Source organism: Polypterus senegalus, chromosome 2 (assembly GCF_016835505.1).
Source record: "Polypterus senegalus isolate Bchr_013 chromosome 2, ASM1683550v1, whole genome shotgun sequence".
Taxonomy (NCBI): Eukaryota; Metazoa; Chordata; class Cladistia; order Polypteriformes; family Polypteridae; genus Polypterus; species Polypterus senegalus.
The window spans coordinates 269,566,948-269,593,235 of NC_053155.1; the positions used below are offsets into that span (position 1 = coordinate 269,566,948).

Below are 26,288 nucleotides of genomic sequence, written 5' to 3' on the forward strand. Positions count from 1 at the left end.
AACTTGAAAAAAGAAAACATCACTGTCACATTGGAAAGCTTTCCAGTTTTTGTGTTTTTTAATCTTTGTATAACAGAACCGGTAAGAAAGATGCACAGCCATATTTGAACTTACCAACTTCTATAATGAAATCCTTGAACACACAAAATTATTTTTAACAAATAGAAATAGCACATATGTGGCAAATATAACTTGTAAACTTATACTGTGAAACACTTGTTATCTTTGAAAAAAATTCTCATCAGAACAATACCAACACTGTACTTTCTGTCTGTCTGTCGGGGTCCTGGACAAGCAACACACGTGAACTGCTTGGCATTTCGCTCCTAAGAGTTATCAGTGCTTCATCTCATGCACTACAGGAAGATGAAACATTATTTTTCTTTTTCCCCCCAAAGAAAGTCAAAGGGCAAATATATATATATATATATATATATATATATATATATATATATATATATATATATATATATATATATATATATATATATATATATATATATATATATATGTAGATTTTGTTTTTTTGGTGCAAAACTATTTTGGCTGTGGGAAAATAAAATCTAAAGTCTTGAGTTGTGATTTGATCTTGTTCTCTTGATCTCTGCTGATCTCGTGCTTATTTCGAATGGAGTACTTTCTTTATATGTTCCACTTCCATCTAAAACAAAGCAAAAAAAAAAAATCTTATATATATATGTTAAACAACCAGCTATATTTATTATAGGTTTTCCCATAAAAGAAAAAAAAACAAACTACTGAATTAGAACAATGATATGTACTGCTGAAAATGGCAACAGTTATTAATTTATAGTCCGTCTTCACATTTAAACATTTCAACTTTAATCTCCGATACAGATTTGCAGTAATCTCTTTTTCCTCACTTAAAGATTTATTCTTCTAAGATTATTCTCAGCTTCACTCATGCAGACATGCTATGCAAACACTGTATTGTCTTCCATCTCGAATTCTACCATCACCTACATTTCACATGAATTCATACATAATTTTCTTCATTAGAAAGTAATAAATATAGATAAACTTTTAATAAAAGAAAGTGTTCTTTTACTTGTAAAGATAATCGTATTTTCTTCTCTTCATCCAGTTCATTCATTAATTGTTTAATCTCCTTCCTAAAGAAAACAAATTAAAGACAGTTGAATATATGTTTAGCATGAGACATGAATTATAATTCTATGGCAAGCCAAATTAACATTTAGAGATATCTCAAAATGAATTTTGGATATCTTAAAATGTAATTTACTTTTTAAGATATCTGAAACTCGCTTTGAGATATTAAAATAATCTCCTTTACATTTTAAGATATCTGCAATACATTTTGAGATATCTCAAATGTATTTCAAGATATCTCAAATACAGTTTCAGATATCTCAAAATAATTGTGTCTGCATTTCAGGATATCTCAAATGAATTTTCAGATATCTTAAATTGACCTTTCATGCATTTTAAGATATCTTAAATGCATTTCAAGATATCTCAAAATCATTTCCTGTAAAATTGCCTATTATCTCAATGGGACTACTGCTTTATTATAAGATATCTTAAAATGTATTTGAGATATCTTGAAATGTGCAGGAAGTCATTTTAAGATATCTTGAAATGTATTTGAGATATCTGAAAATGGACAGGAAGCTGTTTTAAGATATCTGGAAATGTATTTGAGATATCTTAAATTGTATTGTAGATATCTGAAAATGCTATTGAGATATCTTGAAATAATTGAGTGTCCTTTTAAAGATATCTTAAAATGCATTTTAGATATCTTGAAATACAATTTGAGATATCTTGAAATGCATTGTTAGATATCTGAAATGGAGCAGAGACCCATTTTAAGATATCATGAAATTAATTTTAGATATCTAAAAATGTATTTCAGATATCTGAAAAAATTAATTTCAAGATATCTTGAATGCTTTTTAAGATATCTAAATTATATTTCGAGATATCTCAAAATAACTTCCTTCTCATTTTAAGATATCCCAAATTCATTTTGAGATATTTGAAATGCATTTTCAGATATCTTAAAATGACTTCCTGCACATTTCAAGATATCTCAAATACATTTCAAGATATCTTAAATAACTTCCTGTGTATTTCAAGATATCTCAAATTCATTTTGAGATATCTCGAAATAGACAGGAAGTCCCATTGAAAGAATAGGAAATGTTACAGGAAGTGATTTTGAGATATCTCAAAATGTATTTGAGATATCTTGAAATGCACAGGAAGTTATTTTAAGATATCTCGAAATGTATTTGCGATATCTCAAAATGCACAGGAACGTATTTCAAGATATCTCGAATTGCATTAAAGATATCTTAAAATGCATTTCAGATATTTCAAAATGTACAGCATATCATTTCAAGATATCTTGAAATCTATTTAAGATATCATAAAATGCTTTTTAGATATCTTAAAATAGATGCATTTTTAGATATCTGTAAGTCAATTTGAGATATCTAAAATGCATTTCCAGATATCTTAAAATCCATTTTGAGATATCTCTAAATGTTAATTCGGCTTGCCATATAATTCTGCATCAAGTCATATCCATCACCTCGCTCACCAAGTGTGCTCAGCACCTCCATATTTCTCACATACTGCATTCTGTGTGTTCATCGGTGCAATTTCATTTTATTTTCTATTTCTGATCCTTTAATGTGACACACACACACACTATGTCCCCTGCCCTGGATAATCATTTGGAATTAGCGGACGCCTCTGCAGTGTGTGACGGTAGCATCAGCACGCATTATGCACGTTATTGGGATGACTAGTTTAGTTTTATCGTGCGTGACATGTACATTTTCTAGAGATGCATAATGGTGCAGTGAGATCACTGATGAATTATAGGAATATTTGACACATTTAACACTGCAGTGGGTTGCACTGCTGCCTCGCACTTAGGAGACCCTGGTTCGCTTCCCGGGTCCTCCTGTGTGGAGTTTGCATGTTCTCCCCATGTCTGCGTGGGTTTCCTCCCACAGTCCAAAGACATGCAGGTTAGGTGCATTGGTGGTCCTAAAGTGCCCCCAATTTGTGTTTGGTGTGTGTGCCCTGCGGTGAGCTGGCGCCCTGACCAGGGTTTGTTTCCTGCCTTGCGCCCCGTGTTGGCTGGGACTGGCTTCAGCAGACCCCCCCGTGACCCTGTAGTTAGGATATAGCGGGTGGGATAATGGATGGATGGATAGATAAACACTTTATTTTTTTCCTTATGAATTTCTTATGCTTGTAAAAAAGCCCCAGTTTTCAGGAAGGTACAAGTAAACTACGTGGTGTATTGTTGTTGATTGTGATTACAATGGCAGCATCATGTAACACACGCAGAGATCCATGCCTACATGAAAAAACAGCTTAATATTGTCATTTATGTGAATATAATTGAAGCCATTTTGAAAACGGGGATCTCACTTATCAATCACATTCACTAAACCAACATGATGTGGTTTCAGTATCAACATGGTGTATTTAAACAAGGTAACAACTGATTATGAGGAGGTTTTTTACACGGCCAAGCCTGTCTTCATTTGATTTGTTATACTGATGAGAAGCTTGTCAGGTGGATGCAAACAAGAACAAGCACAACTTTGTTATCGCTTTAATACATATTTACCCACATACATCACAGCATAGACACTACAAGAACCACATTACAGTTTAATGCTTCATTATTACTAATATTTTTTGCTTTTTTGTTTGTGGTGCGCCTGGCAAAGCATGCAGCAATAATGACTCATGCACTAAGCAGCCTTCACTTGAAAAACATCGGCCATTATAAAAATGGGATTTTCTGTGGAAAACAAAAGAGGACGCGGGACACTTCACCAGACTGTATACACATGTCAAACTCAAACAAAATCACTTCTTAAAACATATTAAAAGCACTTGTTACCTACCGCACCTTGTCTAGCCTTTCTGATCCGCTCTGTTCTGGCAAACTGATATTTGTCATGTCCTCCATCACGAGTGCCCAATGCGCGGGTGTCAGTGTAACGGGCAACATTCATAAGTACAACAAGAGCTCTACCCATGTCCTGCGTTGCAGCCTCTCTTTATTGGAATTAGGTTGACCGTGTTACTCACATTAGCTGCTCTTTGCACTAATTTACTGTTTTATGTATTGTTTTGTAAACATTACAGCATTCAAGAATATATTGTTTCACAATTTTGAGTGTTGTCTTATTTGATTATATTGATATACTTTAATTCAGAGTTAATGTCATATATACTGTTATTTTTCTGATTATTTTTCTAATTGTTAATTGACACTTTTTGTATATAGCTAAAATGATCTAATTTGTATATGTTTTTGTTCTAAAATATTTATTTGAACATTTTTGTACCACCCCCCACAAAGCCTGTATTTATCGGTCACGGGACCCTTTTTATCAGAATCACTGGTGAAAATCTCAGATCAGGCTGGCTCTTCCATGGATGTACAGTGCCTTGAAAAGGTACGTCGTCTCTCCAACCCATTTTATCACATAAATGACTTTTAAAACCTGGACTTGTGATTCATTTGACCATCATTTTTATTTGTGTATCCAGCCACTGCTTCTTTTTGCATTCTTCCATAAAGGCCCTATTTGTGATTGCTGAGCCATGAACATTCTCTCCAATCACCACCAATGACTTCTATAATTAGGTTAGGGTGTCCATTGGCATCACCATGGCCTCTTTGACAAGTACCATTCTTGTAGGGCAGCTAACTACAAGTAAGTGGTGTGGCTGTAGATTCATATTTTTCCATTTTCGTAAGATGAACAGCACCGAGGCTCCAATATATGTTCAGTGCTTTTGAGACAGACTTGTAAATTTTAAATGTGCTTGTCTGCAATTATATATCTCACTTGTTTTGAATGCTCTTATGTCTTCATTTTGGATTGGATCGGCAAGTGGTTGAGAGGAATGTATCCACATAACTTATTTTAGAACACATGATCCAACCATTTAATACATGGGTGACGACCATCAATAAACTGGACAAGATTTAAGGTAATACATTGGACCTGCGCAAAATTAACCTTATATTTACAAGGAGTATGAATACTTGCAGGCGGCACAGTGGTAATAATAATAAATAATACATTTTATTTACATAGTGCCTTTCCCATGCTCAAGGCACTTACAGAATATAAGAAAGAACAGCAGGGTATAAAGTATATAGCATTGAACAAACCAAATAAATAAATAAAGAAGATTAAGACAGTAGCGCTGCTGCCTTGCAGTATGGAGACCTGGGTTTGCTTCCCAGTACTCCCTGCATGGAGTTTACATGTTCTCCCCGTGTCTGCGTGGGTTTCCTCCCACAGTCCAAAGACATGCAGGTTCGGTGCACAGGTGATCCTAAATAAGGTGACCAGAATTTTTTGGGCCAATCCAGGGACATTGGGGGGAAATGGGGGGAGCTAGAGGAGCGTAGACTACATACAAAGCAAAAGCTTATCACGTGATTTCTTGCCAAAGTTGCAGGATGCGGTAAAGCATAACCTCCGTCAAAACACCATGTATGCGCACTGCGTTCAAATTATCCTGGTGATGAGATACATTCAAAAAAGTGAACTAGCTGAAACCAGGGACGAAATCTTATACTGGGGACACAACGGGGACATGTTTCTGAGTGGGGACAGTTGTCCGAAAACGGGGACGGATGGTCACCTTATCCTAAATTGTCCCTAGTGTGTGTGCGCGTGCCCTGTGGTGGGCTGGCGCCCTGCCCGGGGTTTGTTTCCTGCCTTGCGGCCTGTGTTGGCTGGGATTGGCTCCAGCAGACCCCCGTGACCCTGTAGTTAGGATATTAGCAGGCTGGATAAAGGTTGGATGGACAATACTTGCTAATCCCTGCAACTTTGATTTTTTTCTCTTTTATCTAATTGTTGAAAGGTTTTCAATGAGTTTCTTTTAATTAGGCACTGATGCACACTGTAGGCTAGAAAATCCGTAGTGAAATACTGCAAGTTTAGTATTTGAAACAATAAAATGTGAAAATAATTTTGGAGGCTTAGTGCCATTTCAAGGCACTCTATTACTTTTTCATTTGTATTTGTCTAAACGTCGCATTTGGAAACTTGTTAAGTAATTTCACACAAATGTTAGGAAGTTTGTCTTCAAACAGAGAACCATAGACACATTGAAGAAATTACCAAGTACTGTGGTACCCACTCAGTGGAACTTTAAGGACCTTCAAAGCTCAACGTACTGTAAATGGGTAGGAATGGCAAGCTTTGCTGGGCTGAATTGTCTGTTCTCATCAAACATTTTCAAATGCTCGAACTGCAATTGCACCACAATACTAAATGCACACATTCTGTAATTGAACCACAAAACATTACAGATGGAGCCACGTCAAATAGCGCGCGTGTGAATGGCGTCGCGAATGGCGTCTGGCTGCCCTATGCACGCCGTGATCCCCCTCCCTCTACTGATAGAAGGCGTGTCAAGATTTCACAGTAAACACGCCCATTCATGCCCTATTTATTCATTTACCTGGTTCCACCACTAGATGGCGCTTTGTTCTCAAGAACACGTTAACACACGCCAGCAATTTAGCTGCGCTGAGTTGCAATCACGTGATTTTAACATTATATTTTATTATTATAATTATAATATTATATTATATTATTATATAGGAGCTTCCTGTCTGCCTATCATATAGTGCCTTTCCTTCCTACCTACCTATCTATATATCTATCCCCTTAGCTGTTTTTTATATATCTATTATACAGTGCCTTCCCTGTTTATTTATATATCTAGTGCCTTCTCTGTCTGTCTGATTGCATATAGCGCTGAACTTACTGCTCTGTACTATTCTGTCCTCTGCATGTCCTGGAGTACAAAAGAAACAGCACCATACAGCAACATGTGCGAACTGGCAAGATCGGGAAAAACACGCGTCACTGATTACAAACCGCAAGATGAATGAAAGCGATAATATATGTAAAAACATCATCGCACTAATGCAATATTATTTGAAAGCGAATAGCGTCAGATCGGGTTTGAATATGCCTACATATTGCATGTACTGTGCGTTGAAAGTGCTGCACTGAATAAGCTGACTCCTTCTGTAACAGCGTGTATTCAAACCCGATCTGACGCTAATATTGCATGTACTTAACTATTTTAGAATAAAAACATACATTTTATTTCAGTCAGTCTGTAAGAGCCAGTGTAAATGCATGATAATTGTAACGGTTAGCTTTTTAAATTCAGTTCCATTCTCTCAGTCGCGTTCACGAAACCCCCATGACAATGCTGTTTTCACATAAAGACGCTATAACTCAAATGTGATTTATTTGGAGACGCTATAGCTCGAATGTGATTTATTTGGAGACGCTATACTCGAATGTGATTTATTTGGAGACGCTATACTCGAATGTGATTTATTTGGAGACGCGCTATACTGAATGTTATTTAAACAGGGAAGAAAGTACAATGTCAGGTGCTCATTCAGTGTAATAGGAACCATAGCACAGAGAGATGTGTACACTGCAACAAGTACACATGTCGTGAATGTAGGAAGGGTGTGTGGAATTGTTAATATTTGAATGTGATGATTTTATACAGCACGGATCGGAAATCAGCAATTCTTAGCATTGCACCACGCAAGCTGTCGTATCAACCGCCTACTGTAACTTGCTTTATTTTTTCTTCACTTATAGTCTAGAATAAAAGTGCACTTGTTTTTATTCTTGTACACCAACATATGTTCCTGTGTTTGAGCGACATGGGCATGCTCAAAAATAGACGTGTAATGCCACGAAAACTGCATGCAGGCACTTCAGTTCGCAAGCATTGGTACGAGAATGCAGTCACAAGTACACTGCAGAGCTACAGCGCATCTTTATGTGAAAACAGCATTCTCAGATGGGGGGGTAGGGAAGGATCCTGAACACGACTGAGAGAATGAAAAGTGAATAAAAAAACTAACCTTTACAAGTATCATAAATTACACTGTTACACACTGAAATCAAATGCATGTTTTATTCTAAAATAGTAAGAATAAGAGCAGTTTACTTCTCAAAACAAAGTGGTGCAGGATCGAACTCACGGTCTTCTGACTCGCAGTCGGAGCTGATTCAATTGCGCTACGGAGGCAGTCGCGATAAACAAGTGTCAATGTCGCATGTTAAGGCGGTTTTTTCTGCAGTTATATTTTTTTGAATAAAAGCATACTTGTTCTGTTATATTTGTTCCTTTTGTGAAAGTGTTTGATATTTGGACTTCAGGCTTCATACATTATATAGTTTATGCTTACATTTTGTCATTTACTACTACAATATGAAAACGTTTCTGTTTTAAAATGTGTTTACACGGATTACTGTAGAAACGGAACACACGTGAAAAGCGTGTATTCCAAATAATGATCTATTATTTCCTCTCTAAAACTCCACTTCACTCCCAGATAATCCAACAAGGCATGAGCTGGGAGAAGTTTGTGCACGTTCTAAGTCGTTCGGGGGATGGAATAGCCGGCTACTTGCAGCTTTTCTTTTATCAGCACATTTAGATTAACAAAAGACACTGGCGGAGAGGTGAGAACGGTTTTAAGAAGCGATTGACTAGTTTTGGAAGAATACATTTTATTTCTAAAGTCGTGTGTGCGTGTTTTAATTGTTGGGGGATTGTTTGGGTATTTAAAAAAAACATTTACTTGAACCAACTACTTACAGTAAATGGGCAAAAATGGGAGACGCTTTTGTTTTAAATAGTCAAAGAGTTGGGCTAACAATAATAATTATTATTAATATTATTACTGGTCATAGAAACAAATGAAAACAATAGTTAAACACTTGATCATATGTATCTGTGCTAGTTTGTGTTTGTGATTATGTGACCCATAATAATTTTTTCTCAGTATAAATAATTTTTTGGGTTTTAAGAACTCCATCAAAAGAGCAAACACAAACTTAGGTGAGAAACCTCAGTGGAGAATCCTGACTATGACGTGGCGCTAATTGCTCTGTGTGTGTTTTTTTGGCGGGGAGGGTTCTTTAGACCTGTCTGCAAATGTGTTTGTGTTAAAGCCAACGGAGAAATGCAGGAGCGCACACACACACACACCTCTCATCCACAAATGCTTTAACTGTTGTCTTGTAAATCGTTGATTAAACCTATGAACACAGCTGTTCAGCAGTCCTAAACACAAGCGCATGGTCTATTTTTGTCCTTAATTAAAAGACATCAATACGTTAATAATTAACACAAAGATAACATTGTTTATTTTGCTGAATAAGGTAATAAGCTATATTTAAAATAAAACAAACCAGGAAGTTAGTGTTTTATACATTAAAGTACTCTGTATAACCAAGTGCCCTAACAAACAGCAACAGTGTACAGTACAGACAAAGAGTGTGTGTGCTGGTGGGGATTGGAAGGTGAATTAGGATACCTCATTTACAAGACAAAAGACGGTCTGAGGTGTGAATGCGCAGCTCCGCTTTGCTCTTCGGTGTGTGTGTTTTTTTAGGTTACTAGGGGTGCATTCTTAAATTCAGTCTGTCTAAATCTTTATAAACGCCAAGTTGGAAAATCATGTTTGAGAAAATGACAACAACAATTAAAATCTTGATCATTTGCGTCCGTGCTATTTCGTGCTTAAGTGACCCAAAATATTTTTCTTAGTTTTCTTAGAACTTCATTAAAAGACAAACTTAGGAGGAGTGGAATGTGAGAAATCTCAACGGAGAATGTACTGACTTCTCCTTATTACTGACTGTTAGATGGTGCTAAAATGTTTTTTCGTCCTGCTGGCGCAAATGTGTTTGTGTTAAAGCCAGCTCAGACAAACCTGACGAATGCCGGAGCGCGCACACACACACACACACACACACCGGTGGCACTTTGGCAGTTAGTGCTTCAACGTTAAACGAAGCCCGTAAACTTGATCCTGAACAGCAGACTGACTTTAACAATAATAGTTGATTGTTTTATATTTATGTTTTTGTATATACTGTATTTTTAAATGTTCAAATGAACGTTTCAGAGTATATAATTTGTTGTGTCATCTGTTTACAGTGTTGGCTGATTTTGTGATTGAGACCCATGGGTTACATTGAACTGGAGTGGGACAAACGGCAAAGCCAAATTGTCCAAGAATTTAAAAGAGAATGTGCACGAGACTGTCATGCAGAGATTTCCGGATCTGACAGCGCACCACTGGTTCCGAGTCGGCTATTCCATCCCCCCAACGACTTAAAACGTGCACAAACTTCTCCCAGCTCATGCCTTGATTGATTATCTGGGAGTGAAGTGGAGTTTTAGAGTGGAAAGAATAGATCATTATTTGGAATACACGCATTTCACGTGTGTTCCGTTTCTACAGTAATCCGTGTAAACACAACTTAACTGGGTCGGGAACACTTAATATAAAGCATTTAATGTGCTACATTAATTAATGACGGGTTTGAGAAAATCTAGTAAATTAAACATTCATTTTAAGATTTAGTTTAGTTTGCGACATTCTACTGACAAAATAAACTATTAGAATAAAGTGGAAAATGTCGACTTTAATCTCGACATAATTGGCGACAATAAAGTGGAAATGTCGAGAATAAAGTCAACATGTCGACTTTAATCTCGACATTTAGATTTTTTTCTTCACTGTGTCCGTATTTTTTTTTTCACCGTGGCCCTAATACGCTTCCGTAATGTACACTGGCTCTTACAGACTGACTGAAATCAAATTTATGTTTTTATTCTAAAATAGTTAAGTACATGCAATATTAGCGTCAGATCGGGTTTGAATACACGCTGTTACAGAAGGAGTCAGCTTATTCAGTGCAGCACTTTCAACGCACAGTACATGCAATATTATTTGAAAGCGAACAGCGTCAGATCGGGCATATTCAAACCCGATCTGACGCTATTCGTTTCAAATAATATTGCATTAGTGCGATGATGTTTTACATATATTGTCTCTTTCATTCATCTTGCGGTTTGTAATCAGTGACGCGTGTTTTTTCCCGAACTTGCCAGTTCGCACATGTTGCTGTATGGTGCTGTTTCTTTTATACTCCAGGACATGCAGGGGACAGAATAGTACAGAGCAGTGAGTTTAGCGCTATATGCAATCAGGCAGAAAGACAGACAGGCAGAGAAGGCACTAGATATATAAATAAACAGGGAAGGCACTGTATAATAGATATATAAAAAACAGCTAAGGGGATAGATATATAGATAGGTAGGAAGGAAAGGCACTATATGATAGGCAGACAGGGAAGCTCCTATATAATAATGCAATATTGTTTGAAAACGAATATGTAAATGCATGATAATTGTAAAGGTTAGCTTTTTTTTAAATTCAGTTCCATTCTCTCAGTCGCGTTCACGACCCACCCCCCCAAATCTGACAATGCTGTTTTCACATAAAAACGCGCTATAACTCAAATGTGATTTATTTGGAGACGCTATAGCTCGAATGTGATTTATTTGGAGACGCTATACTCGAATGTTATTTATATAGGGAAGAAAGTACAATGTCAGGTGCTAATGTAATAGGAACCATAGCACAGAGAGATGTGTACACTGCAACAAGTACACATGTCGTGAATGTAGGAAGGGTGTGTGGGAATTGTTAATATTTGAATGTGATGATTTTATATAGCACGGATCGAAATCAGCAGTTCTTAGCATTGCACCACGCAGGCTGTCGTATCAACCGCCTACTGTAACTTGCTTTATTTTTCTTCACTTATAGTCTAGAATAAAAATATTTTACTAACTAGTTTTATTAATTCATTATTTAATAATAAATAGCATAATCATCATGGGTTGTGTATTGAGTGATTTAACTAATCTGTTTTATTAATCGGTTTGTTGTTGTTTTTTACCACGTCATCTATTTATGAAACTATGTTGACAATACAAGAACTGCCTATACAGTATATTAAAGATACGGTATAGGGCTTCCTGACACTGCAGTTAACTGAAGCATTCAATGCTCCATCTGGCGGGATTATACAGCATTGCAACCATCTTTTTAGAAAGCGCATGGGGGCGTTTATGGGCGGGGCATCGTTAACTGCGTCATCGCGGGGGATCACATTCCGTGCACGGATCGTGCATGGTCCTGTCATGGTCCTGTCATGGACCTGTCATGCTCCAGGCGGCTGTTTGACGTGGCTCCCACTGTATGCAGATTATGTCTTTTATTCTATTCAAAGTACTAATGCACAAACCATTAAGTTTCATTATAAATGCCCTGACGTTCACATACAAAATAATGTCAATCTAAGCAGAAAAGTTAGAAAAATGTCTGAAATTTTGAATTTTGGGTGAAATCTTTTTGTAAGTATTTTCTTCCAAGCTTAGGAGGTTACTTAATGATGAAGTTTTATGGTTTCATTTTTCACAAACTAGTCTTACATAAAGCTACAGTACATTAAAATCTCATCTTCAGTTGACGCACACGGTTTCACTCAATTGTGTGCTGCATGGACATAACAGTATAATGACACAAAGAGTCTTACTTGTGTTGGACCTTCATATGGTCTATAACTGTCTTCAATTCCTTAACCTGCAATCTCAGTTCTTCCAAGGCATTCTGGCTATTGCTGGCTTGATCATTCTTTGGCTTCACGTCTTCTTTAAAATGAGAGGGTGAACTCGGTCTCTGTCCTGTACCCATCACTCCGTGATGAACTGTAGAAGACAATGGCGTCTGTCCACCAGTCCCAGTGCAAGATAGGGATGGTATTCCCGGTTTTGGGGGTAATACAGCTTTGTTTTCAGATACCTATAAAAGGAGAGAATAGTGAGATGCACAGGAAGATCAGTGACAAGAACAACTAAACTCATAAATCTGTGTTAGATTTTAAAGTAGACATCTTTGTATATATTGTGGTACACCTCTCAATTCCTATTTAACACTATATTAACCCAAACATATTTTTGTTAAAATACTATTCTTGAAATAAAATGTTGAAGTATAAACAAAGCATTACTGTCACATACTTATTCAGGCTGTCCTCATGCACTGTATCCGTTTTACACATGAACTAGCACTTGACAATTTTTCAGAAGACAACAGATGACAACACAAGAGTGACAGTAGAGAGATTTGCGCAAACTCAGATGCTATCTAAAGGAAAATATACTAGCAATAATTATCTTAAAAATGAAACGTAACTAGGTAAATGAGGAATCTGTATGTCACTATAACAGGTTTCTAAAAGTGCAACTACCACAAAGGAAAATGTGAATAGTGTCACAGAGCTAAAATTGATTACCATATACAGCATAGTAAAAGGATACTCTAACATCAAGATCTTTTATAAGATGCACCATTTTTGGAAGTTTTCACTATTCTGACAAGAAGATTAAATGATACTGTTAAAACAGATCTTTATACATCTGCGGCTAAAACAAGGACTTCAGTCTCCAGTTGGGTCAATGTAACAGTTTTTTGACAGTAAAGAAAAATAAATGTTCTGATGGAGGCAAAAAGTTAACCCAGCTTACTGGCAACAATGGAACAGGCTTGGCAATTTTTTTTGTTGTATCTGATATTTTAGCTGCTTGAAAATCATACTCTTCTTTCCCTTTGCCATTCTCATGTTTTTCTTCTTCAGGAGTGGATGAATCCACTAAATCAGGACTAGAAAGTGAGGACTGTAGACAGAAAGACACATTGATATTTCAAACATAAAAAGAGTGAACATGAAACACAATCATAATACTAAAACACAAGAGACTGAGGATACACAAATCCTAACCAAGTTTGTCTACATACAAAATTAATCACAATAAGATGGAGGAAAGAAAGCAGTGCTGAGATATTCACAATTCTAGATCTGTTATGCCTAGTTTCTATGCTATAGTCCTGATTGAATTCTTGTTTGCTTTCAGGGTTCAAATGTTTTTTGTTTTACTTTTTAGTTCTCTACCCTTCCTAATACAATAATATCTCAATTAACAAAGTATATACATTCAGGGAGTTTAGTCTGTCATAAAAAACGTTCTTATCAGAAGTAGATTTAACATTGGAGGAATATGGATACATGTTGTGATGACCCATGAAAGGGGTGGGGATGCTGGTGTCTTTGGCCACCATATAAAGCTGGTGCCATGCGTACCCATCCGTGGCCCAGCTTTTATATCCTTTATCATCTGTATGGTACTTAAACATGCACATGCAATTTTACTCATTTTATGTGGATTTCATTATAAAGAAACTTTGAAGATTATTCATTAACTGAGGTGTTATTGTAGTTTAGGCCGTCTCACACCAGAGGGTAAGTCCAGCTTTTCATATTCAGAGCAACAGAAGCAGCACACAGCAGTTTATTACTTCAATACTTATGGTCACCTGAGCTTAGGGGACTGAATAAACTTGTGGTTTATAAAACATGTAAGAACATACAAGCACAGATACTCACAAATTAAAATGGCATATTACTTTTGATTCATTTTTAACTTCTTTATTTGAAATCTAAAATGCATGTGTAAAAATGACTTTGTCTTCACTGTTTCAGCACTTAAATATATACAGTTAGGTCCATAAATATTTGGACAGAGACAACTTTTTTCTAATTTTGGTTCTGTACATTACCACAATGAATTTTAAATGAAACAACGCAGATGCAGTTGAAGTGCATTCTTTCAGCTTCAATTCAGTGGGTTGAACAAAAAGATTGCATACAAATGTGAGGCAACTAAAGTCTTTTTTTAACACAATCCCTTCATTTCAGGGGCTCAAAAGTAATTGGATAATTGACTCAAAGGCTATTTCATGGGCAGGTGTGGGCAAGTCCATCGTTATGTCATTATCAATTAAGCAGATAAAAGGCCTGGAGTTGATTTGAGGTGTGGTGCTTACGTGTGGAAGATTTTGCTTTGAACAGACAACATCCGGTCAAAGGAGCTCTCCATGAAGATGAAAGAAGCCATCTTTAAGCTGCGAAAACAGAAAAAGCCCATCCAAGAAATTGCTACAATATTACGAGTGGCAAAATCTACAGTTTGGTACATCTTGAGAAAGAAAGCAAGCACTGGTGAACTCAGCAATGCAAAAAGACCTTGACGTCCACGGAAGACAACAGTGGTGGATGATCGCAGAATCATTTCCATGGTGAAGAGAAACCCCTTCACAACAGCCAACCAAGTGAACAACACTCTTCAGGGGGTCGGCGTATCGATATCCAAGTCTACCATAAAGAGAAGACTGCATGAAAGTAAATACAGAGGGTGCACTGCAAGGTGCAAGCCACTCATAAGCCTCAAGAATAGAAAGGCTAGATTGGACTTTGCTAAAGAACATCTAAAAAAGCCAGCACAGTTCTGGAAAAACATTATTTGGACAGATGAAACCAAAATCAACCTCTACCAGAATGATGGCAAGAAAAAAGTATGGAGAAGGCGTGGAACAGCTCATTATCCAAAGCATACCACATCATCTGTAAAACACGATGGAGGCAGTGTGATGGCTTGGGCGTGCATGGCTGCCAGTGGCACTGGGACACTAGTGTTTATTGATGATGTGACACAGGACAGAAGCAGCCGAATGAATTCTGAGGTGTTCAGAGACATACTGTCTGCTCAAATCCAGCTAAATGCAGTCAAATTGAGTGGGTGGCGTTTCATGATACAGATGGACAATGACCCAAAACATACAGCCAAAGCAACCCAGGAGTTTATTAAAGCAAAGAAGTGGAAAATTCTTGAATGGCAGAGTCAGTCTCCTGATCTCAACCCAATTGAGCATGCATTTCACTTGTTGAAGAATAAACTTCAGTCAGAAAGGCCCACAAACAAACAGCAACTGAAAACCGCTGCAGTAAAGGCCTGGCAGAGCATTAAAAAGGAGGAAACCCAGCATCTGGTGATGTCCGTGAGTTCAAGACTTCAGTCTGTCATTGCCAGCAAAGGGTCTTCAACCAAGTATTAGAAATGAACATTTTATTTCCAATTATTTAATTTGTCCAATTACTTTTGAACCCCTGAAATAAAGGGATTGTGTTAAAAAAATGCTTTAGTTGCCTCACATTTTTATGAAATCTTTTTGTTCAACCCACTGAATTGAAGCTGAAAGTCTGCACTTCAACTGCATCTGCGTTGTTTCATTTAAAATTCATTGTGGTAATGTACAGAACCAAAATTAGAAAAAAAGTTGTCTCTGTCCAAATATTTATGGACCTAACTGAATTATTCCCTCATTCTGTTCTGTAGGAGGGCCAATTTCGCGATCACACAAACTGGAAAAACTTTTAGCAAATGTTTCCATTTACTTCTGAGGAATTTCCTGATATTACGCTGCTAACCAAGTGGTATATTCCCTCCAGCATGTCCTGGATGTTCTGCCATGCCATGGACCAAGACCCATTATAATGTGTGTGAGCGATACATAGAAGACACCCTTACTACACAATCAAATTACCAAAACTGCCGTCTGTCAGGCAAGAGAAGCATCAGTTCTAAAATGATTGTCTTAAATACTGCTGACCAATTCATGAAGATTCCAACAACCTCATATCACTTGTCTTATCGCCTGAAATCTTATTCTTTTCATTATTACTAAGAGATTGGGACTATACATGAGGATGGAGATGTAGACAGAGCAGTAAATGAAAAATGGCATTTCTGTAACTACTACAGCACACTGTACTGATTCATTTATTAGTCTGGCAAGCACTTCTTCCTTCTCTTGTGTACAAGACCACAAGACACAAACTCTTCCACTCGAAACAGCAGCTGATTTGTAAACATTAAACCACAATTTTCTAGGAAAAGACCACGGCTGCAATAATGGAAGTGTTAATTCTTATCCTAACCTCACGCTCTGCTGCAGGCTACACCAATGTTCTACTGACAGTACATCCTCTGCACATATCAGAGACTTAAACTTGCAATGCAAATACAGGCCCCCAAACTGGACATTTCTATTGCATCATATGGGCACTGATATCCCATCCAAATGGTAAGCAGCCACACATGATCACAAGTTATACGTCTTCTAAAAATCAACAAAGCACAAGCACACTGCACTGACACACAGTCATGACCACTCCAACAGTTGTGCAAGGACAGCTGGCCCACCTTTCCATGGCAAAGGCAGAATGTGCATTATTCCTTTTGGATCACTTATCTGACTGAATCTCCATTTTAATACCCCAATACAGTTTTTTTTAGGAGAATGGAGGGGAGTGTTTAAATAGCCCATTTGTCTTTGAATTCTTGTGGTATCAATTATGAGTATTTCACAGCCATGTTGTCGATTTGTGGAATGGAATGTTGTCATGTAGCTTGATTCCCGTGTCTTGTGAGTACAGATTTGCTTGAGCTACACTCTGGATGTTCGTGCAGTTAATTAATTGTTCTGTAATTAGAATTTTGAGCCTATATATATATATATATATATATATATATATATATATATATATATTTATACACAACACAGCTAGGACCAAAGCCATTAGACAAAATCAAACACTGAGCTTCTTAAAATAAAGTGAACGTGTTTGGATTTTCTCAGAACAGGCTGGAGTCAGGTAGTGCATTCAGTTTTGAAATGTTTTGCTCCAATACTCCCTTGGTAATGAAATATAAAATGAGAGTTCTAAAGGATGAGTGGAGGTACAGTTCCTAGCACCTGTGGACACCTCCACCTACCTATAGATGATCAGGTACACTGAAAATGGCGCTACAGGATTCAGATATAAATGAGGGAAAAGGGCAGTAAATCATTACTGCGTATGTATCTGTCATATTTGAATTGTCTCCTAAGACTATGAAACCCTCCAAAAGGTTTGAAAAGTATGAAAAACTGTTAAGTCTTTGTCTTTAGTACTTTTAGTATTGGTCTAATAGTGGCCTTAACTTTGAAATATTTTAGAGAAACTGTATTTGAGAATGTGCCTTTGTTGGCTTGGGTTCTGTGGCATACCGTTCTAGCTGGTGTGCCTTCTTGACCTGTGTGGTAAACTGAAACTGTGCAGCTGTGGTGGAATATAATGCCTCAACAGTCTTTCAGGATCTCAAATGTCCACTTGTAAGCTGACATTCGTTTACAAAGTATTAAAGCCTCCCTCCTAAAGTGAAGTCCTGACAAGGACAAGCAGTATCAGACAAAATGTTGATAGGGCTGTGAGAGAATTTACAGAAGAGATTCCTGTAAATGTATTTCTTCCATGTTAAGTGAAATGAAGGAGAGCAAAAGATAAGTCTGATCAGCTATAAGACTTTTTTAGGAAATAAATTAGGAAAGAAAGATCCTGGTGAAGGCCTGTACAGTAAAGAGGAAGCACAAGCACACCACACAAGAGGTCAGAAGGCACATCACATGCTCATGTGCCACATCTTTCCTGAAATGTCTTAAGAGACAGGGAGTGCAAGTGATGTGGGGTAAAGCCCACCTTAGAAAGAAATAAGGAGTTTTCCTAATGCAGTAACACATTAGATTATAAATATATTAAAAAAAAATTTAAATTAAATACACAATCAACAAGCACATGCAAATACTTATTGTAGTTAAATGCTTTGGCTGCCTCATTTAAATTGCTCAACATGCTCAACTGATCTAAAGTTACCAATGACATTTTGCAGTACAGGTCTGGATGTGACAGCTCATTAAGACACAACAGGGTAAAATATTTTCTGAACCTTCATTCAGAATTCAACATATGTTATGAAATTTTTTTTTTTTTTTTAACATTGTCATCTTGAATAAAAGCATGAATATTTAACAGATTTCCACTCTTCTTTGAAGGACAGAATTACATTTTTTTTAATAATGTCTATAGTCTTACACCTGTCACAACCAAAAGAGCAGGATAAAGCAATAATAACTAAGATATTTGTATTGTATTACGTTTTACAGTATATAAGTACTTACTGATGTGAAGAGTTGTGACCGAGGCCTTCTATCAGTAATTCTAGGCCTGGAGGCAGTTGGATGGTTAAGTTTCTCAGACACAGGTACTACCGAGTCAAAATCTTCAACATCTTTAAACAAACATTCCAGTGTTAGAATATGGTCTCCACGTAAAGTTACAGTGACTTCAAGTGTATACAGGTGAAAAACACATGTACTAGAGTTTATATCACTAGTTAATACGATACTATAACATCATATGTGAAACTCATAAATTAAAGCCAGCAATCACGCATCATTTTACTTTGCAAATTTATTTATAGGTCATTTAGAAATAATACAGACTACATACAAATGGCTCAAGTGTCAAACAGAAATGATGGGAATCAGGGATCTTGATTAGTGATATTTATAACCTTTTTAAATGATAAGGCAAGTAAATAAATATAAATATAGTAAATAACATTTCACCTTTAAAAATGATCATGTTACATAGCTAAAAATAATGCATCAGCCTTCATCTGGAGTAGGGGCAGCCAAAGTTTATGGCCCAGGGGGCCAAAATGTAATTTGCAATGTGGGCAGAGGACCAAAAAGAGGAAAAGAGGGTTTGTCTATACATGGGTTTAAGATTTTTACAAAGATAATGTAAAAATTATATTATTAAAGTTTTATCAGACTGTAAGGGATTAAGCTGACAAATATATTAAGCAGTAAACCTGTTTTATTCAGTAAAATTCTACAACCATCTACTAAATATTGTGACAACATCTTGGCCTTGGTCTTCATCTTAGTAGTCATCAGTGTTCTACTTTTGCTGCTTTCCTAGGTCTTTTAATCAATCTATAATAGTGCAAGTTACATTACGTGGCGAGGTCTCTTAAATTAGCTTTATCGCGCATCTGTTTATAGACATAATGGGCTGGGCAGTCATTTGGCCTTGGAAACCTTGGAAATTTATTTTTTCTCCAGCTTAACTGTATTTTTTTTCTTATCTTATAATTGTACTCATCATTAGAGATTTTGTATACTATAATATATATTAGGACTCTACCTGTGTATGAATTATAAATCTATTTTTATGTAAGAAAGCATTGATTTATTGTTGTTATAAATACATTATTAACCCTAACTAATTGAATTCTTTTTCTTTTCTTGTAACTTTTCCTTTTGACATCCTGTAAAACACTTTGAGATATGTACTGTGTATGAAAATGTGCTACAGAAATAATTGTTGTTGTTCCACAATCATTTCTTCTTTGTTGTAATTAGTTCTTGTAGCACTCTCCAGCGTATGGAATTTTATGTTAAGTACTCTTTGAATTTCACTACTTACCTTTTAATAGGAGGTGGGGACAGAGCTGCAATTGAGTGATAACATATTAAGCACACTGCAATTACATATTTTTAAATGTATATTTGTACTGCTGGCATTAGAACACACCAAGGTTATTATAGTTAACAAAAATGGAAAACAAAACTGGAACTATAATTAAAAAAAAAAAAACATTTTTGGAAACTGAAATAAAATAAAGCCGAAATGAAAAACTAAAACTAAACTATTAAAAGAGCTGGAAAGACTAGCTGAAATAAAATAATAACATACTAAAATATTTTTGTTTTTTGAATTAATATACTTGCCAGTAGTTTTTAATCTTTGTAACTTTCAACTCTAAAACAGAAAGTAATCCACCATGAGCCACCCGCATATATTTATCCAGTGAATGGTGGCTGGTGACAGAGGGCGGTGTTCACACAGCATTTGCAATGATACAGCATGCTGAATGCGGGCGTAAAGTATGTGAAATAAGAAAGCAATTTACTAACCTGCCCAATTTTCCTCACCTCTCACTTACCTCTATTACAGAAAAAATATCGATCACTCTTAAGGACTCACACATCATCTCCGTAATACATAAAAACATTTTAAAGTCCCTCCCTTTCAAAGATCCCAGAGTACAGTGGGAAAAGGATCTCTCACTCAATATCTCAGAAAAGGAGTGGAAGGTAGCAATGCACAGAATTCACTCGAGCTCCATAAGCGCAAACAATTATTCAACTTAAAATTATATATCGAGTACATTTGTCTCATTTAAAATTGTCCAAAAGGTTTCCAGTGCAAGATCCAACCTGCAAATGTTGCAGTCAAGTTCCAGCCTCACTGGGCCATATGTTTTGGGCCTGCACCTAATAAACATAATTTTGGACCAGAATCTTTAAATGCCTTTCAGACAGCCTTGCGGGAATAATCCCTCCTAATCTATTGATGTACTTCCAGAATGGCTTAAGATGGAGAAGGACAAACAAACTGTAATTGTCTCTACTACACTATTAGCACATAGACTTATCTTGCTCAACTGGAAGAATTGTAACTCACCTAATTTAAGTCAGTGGGTAACTGATCTTGATATATAATACGCTACCGTGGCTGTTCATTTGTGTGTCAAGGATTTTAAATCACCTGTAGCTCGCAAACCACTTGAACCATTAACCTGAAATTTGGTACACAAATACTAGGTGACATCTACTATCCACTTTTGGGGTGATGATTGACCTCCAAGGTTATTCCCATTTTTATTTTTATTTTATTTTATTGTAGAATCAACTCTCGGCAGTGGCCATCAGGGCAGCCGTGTGGCGCATGCATATGGGCGCCGTTCTCATCCCTACCACTTTCACCTTCTCCATCACTTCCCCTACCTCTTCATATCTTAAATCATTCTTGTGGCAGGTTGTGCCACCTTAAGTGAAAAATTAAAGAAAACGTACTAAGTAATTCCAACATAAAGACTGACTTAATCAGTTTTAACGTGAAAAGATGCCGACGAAAGAAGAGAAAAAGCGGGCTGCTAGGGTAGAGAAAAGAAAAGCGGCTCAGGAAGCTAGAAGCACATCAACCTTTAAGCAAACAAATGCTAAACGTACAGAGAAAGAGGATGAAAACTAAGAATGCTCAAGTCAAGTGTATTTGTGCAGTGCGCCATTACTGGTGTTATATATTATCTAAAAGTGGAAAAAATCTCATTCTCACTTAGAGAATGCTAAACGTACAGAGAAAGAGGATGAAAACTAAGAATGCTCAAGTCAAGTGTATTTGTGCAGTGCGCCATTACTGGTGTAATATATTATGTAAAAGTGGAAAAAATCTCATTCTCACTTAGAGGATCTGTACAAAACTTTATAAAACCTGGCAGGATCTAAACTGAGGAAGCAGATTCTCTTCCCTCTTTTTTTATTCTATTTATTTTTATTCTTTTATTAATTTATCTATTTACTTATTTTTACTAGTTTAAAGTTTTATTTCGTTGGCCAAGCTCTCTTTCTCAAAAGAGGAGAAAAAAAGAAAAAAAAAAGTGATTTACTGTGCCACCTTTCCTTGCACTTGTTGTATATCAAGATGTAATTTGAATGCCTGAAATCATAATGTGCTGGTCAACAAAACCTTTATCATACGGACAGAAAAATCACTAGTGAGTAATGTTTCAGTTAATTTCTCAAGCACACGTGTTTTGTTGACAATAATTCACCTGTCAATTCACACAGGAGAAATCCTTTCTGAAAATAAAATGGCACTGAACTGACAAGGTCATCATTCAAGATCAGCATATTATTACTGACCAATCACTTTTGCTTTAAAAAATTCACGAAGTGATACAAACTTTGTAAAATTCCTGAGTTGGCAATGTCTCTGCTGAACTACAGATAGTAGGCAAATAGAGTCAGCCAAGTGGTGAAAAACTAAACATACTATTGTGTTTTTGTATTTACTCTATATTTATTAATCTTGTTTTTATTCATATTCACAGCTCAAAATACCTGATATTGTGAAAATAATCCAGTAGCAGAATTATGATTTAAAATATTTATCCACCTTTTTTCAATTTCTCTCTCTCTCAAAATAGATAATTGAAATATTATATTGTTTTTGTTCTTAACATCAGCCATATAATACATATTGCACACCAGGGATTTTTCCTGCCTTACATCCAAACCTGTGGGGGTAGGCTCCAGGTTTCATGCCATCCTGCTTTGGATAAACAGGTTTAGATAATATATATATATATATATATAGTTCCTAATCTCAGATGTTGTCTCTGTCATTTTGTTCCTCGTCCATACTCCTATTACCTGCTCTTGCCTCTGTTCATTATGAGTTTACTGTTCTTATGCATGGGCTATTCAAGTCTCAAGCCCCTAACCTTTGACACTAAATGCTAGTTTTTCTTTGTTTCCCTCAATACAACTAGGTGGCGTCTACACAATGATTCAAGCCTAAGAGCCCTGCCCCCATGATTTTCATTACCACTCCTGTCAGAACACAGTAGAATCTATTTTCTAATTTTTTATATCTTTTCAGTCCTGCAAGTGGCAAAATTTTGTCCATAAATTGTATGCACCTGAGATAGAATCAGAGATCAATATGGCTGGATGAAAATATAAAGCCAAGTAGGCAAGATTTTTGAATGCAATATTGAAGGCATTCATTATAAGCACATTGTCTTGGAGCGAGATATGTTGTGTGGTAGAGACATTTAGAGGTAAAAAAAAATAAAAAATAACAACCCTCAAACCTTAAAATTCACCTACATTTCATTACAAATTGGCCCATTCTGGGCAAAAAAAAAAAAAAAAGAAAAAATGTGCCAACAATCAGCACACATTTGTTCAGCACAAATGACATAGAAAATATTTTAAAAAAATTATAAAATTGTTCATGTTCAGTATCTGGTTTTGATTATGCTTGTTTTTACCAGACAAAAACAAAACCAGATAGTAAACAATGTATTGTTGTAATCTTTTAAACTCATATTCTAACCCATTAAATGTACAATTCTGGCTGATTGTGACAAAAACACTAAACTCTATACCATACCATAATTACTAAAACTGAAACTAATCTATACTAATAAAAGGCAAAGCCCTCACTGACTGACTGACTCACTCATCACTAATTCTCCAACTTTCCGTGTTGGTAGAAGGCTGAAATCTGGCAGGCTCATTCCTTACAGCTTACTTACAAAAGTTGGGCAGGTTTCATTTCGAAATTCTACGCGTAATGGTTATAACTGGAACATATTTTCGTCCATATACTGAAATAGACTGCAGCTCGATAGCCGTGGGAGGCGGAGTTTTGTATTAAAACATTTAACCAATCACATTTCAGCCATCCTTTGTTGCCAGGCAGAGAGGCTTTCACAATCCGTTGTGCAGGCACTCTAACACAGAATAAATGTCGATTAACCTGTTGCTTCAACCAATCAGATTTTGAGTTGGTGTCAGTAGGGCCCTCTAGCAGGCGTACGGCAACATCACCATATTCAGACCCATCGATTGGACAGAAGCCGATATGAGGAACTCTACGAGGCCACTGAATGCACCGCAAACGCTCTGAGCGAAAGATCGTCACGCGCACTAGGGCCAACTCCATGGCAGGATTCTGGACAATATTATTTGCCAGACACAGACCAGATTTCAAGACCACAAAAACCTGATGTTTGTCACGCTCCTTGAGCCCCAGAAGTTTAGAGAATACAAGAAAAATTTCAGCATGCAGCCTTCTCCAGGTTAACACAAGAGCCATGGAGCACTTTTTGATCTGTCTCGGCTAAAAACAGAACTGACTGTAATGTATGCCATGGATGATTTTGCAGGAAAATCTCCCACTGATCTCCTTGACTTCCTTCATCAGAAAAATCTGAACAAGAGCATGGGGCAGCTGTTCACATTGGTATATTTGGCGGTGAGCATTCCCGTGTGTACTGCTTCTGTTGAGCGGACATTTGCAGCCCTAAAGCGAATTCAAACTTATGCCAGAAATACCACAGGGCGGGTTCGCCTTTCAGGATTAGCTTCGATGGTGATAGAAAGGGACGTTTTGATAGAACTAAAGCGCACGGATTGAACTGTTTTTGAGGAAAGAGAGCAGGATGGATTTTGTTTACAAATAATCTGAATTTTTGGTGAGTAAAATGTTGCGATTTTCCTAAATAATATTGCAAGTTTCTGAGTTATTATTGATGTTTTTTATGTGTGTCGCAGCTGTGGCTGCAGTAGAAAGGAACTTGTTGACCCCTGGTTTGTCTATTCAATAAAAGCATTTATTGTGGCTACAGGAGTTATCATATACACACACACCCTGATCTACATACTGTCAAATAAACGAACCACACACCGTGGCGCAAGACGAGAAGTCTAGCGCTGACTTCCGAGGTTCGATTCCCGAGAGGGGGTGCAGTGAGTGTGTACGCTGATGAGCCCAGAATTAGGCCGAAACACGTGCCGCGTACTGTTTGCATTATTTGACAGTAAAACTATTTCAATATATTCAATATATTCAATATATATATATATATATCAGCGCTTCCCGATTCATTTTACCCTCGCACCCACTTGGTTTGAGAAGTAGTATGAAAAAATATGAGGTTAACGCAGAAAAACAGATCACCAATTGAAGCTTTATGAGTAATGGATACTTTATTCGCCATCAATAATTGTTTTGGTAAAACCATACTCAGTGTAATTCTCCTTCCATTATCTAATTTTTTCGCGACTAGCCATGATTAAATGAACGGTAAAAAAGTAAGAGCGAAGTGAGGGTCACTTATTGAGGCAGGCAAAAATATATCTTTTCAAGTTCTATTTGGATATAAGTAGGTTCTATTTAGTCGACAGAAATATCTTTGGTAGGAATGTAAGTTGAATTTAGTCTTTAAATTTCTATGGTGAAGAAAAATTTATGCAATGATGACTAAATTCAACTTACATTCCTACCAAAGATATTTCTGTCGAATAAATAAAAATTACTTATATTTAAAATTTAAATAGAACTTGAACAGATACGATAGTTCATAATACCCACGCAGCACTAAGTGCACATAAGAGCAGGAGTCATCCGTTTTAACAAGCAGCGTATTGCACTCATATGAAATAGCATGCCCATTTAATTATTTAGGAATGGATAGATAAATTAAGATTTTGTACAAATGTTTTTCATTTTTCTTCCTCGATGGATTCTGGCAGCCCCAACAACAGCTGCTCGCACCCCAAATGGCATCTATCTATCTATGTATATGTATGTATACAGTTTATATATATATATATATATATATATATATATATATATATACTAGCAGAATACCCGTGCTTTGCAGCGGACAAGTAGTGTGTTAAAGAAGTTATGAAAAAGAAAAGGAAACATTTTAAAAATAATGTAACATGATTGTCAAAGTAATTGTTTTGTGTATTTGGCGGCAGCGTCATGAAGTTGTTTTCGTCTAGCTGCATCAGAAAATGTACCACGACGTCTGACACACCTCCTTTTTACTGTTTTCTCGCAGCTTGGATTGCTGCTGTCATAAAGGGTTTGAATCTACATATATATATATATATATATATATATATATATATAGTCTATAAGTTATTAAACAGTAAAACATTAACATTTTAAGAAGTACAGGTACAT

At 36.4% G+C, this 26,288-nt stretch overlaps 1 protein-coding gene across 1 annotated transcript in view; it reads right to left on the reverse strand.

Annotated features, from left to right (window-relative positions):
• Positions 1-495: 495 nt before the first annotated feature.
• Positions 496-26,288, reverse strand: part of sh3kbp1 (SH3-domain kinase binding protein 1) — a 338,963-nt gene continuing 313,170 nt past the window's right edge. The window contains 5 exon segments of the mRNA XM_039745542.1: positions 496-661; positions 1,070-1,133; positions 12,489-12,754; positions 13,480-13,629; positions 18,848-18,957. Of these exon segments, the coding sequence (XP_039601476.1) occupies positions 620-661; positions 1,070-1,133; positions 12,489-12,754; positions 13,480-13,629; positions 18,848-18,957 (632 nt within the window). The 3' untranslated portion in view covers positions 496-619.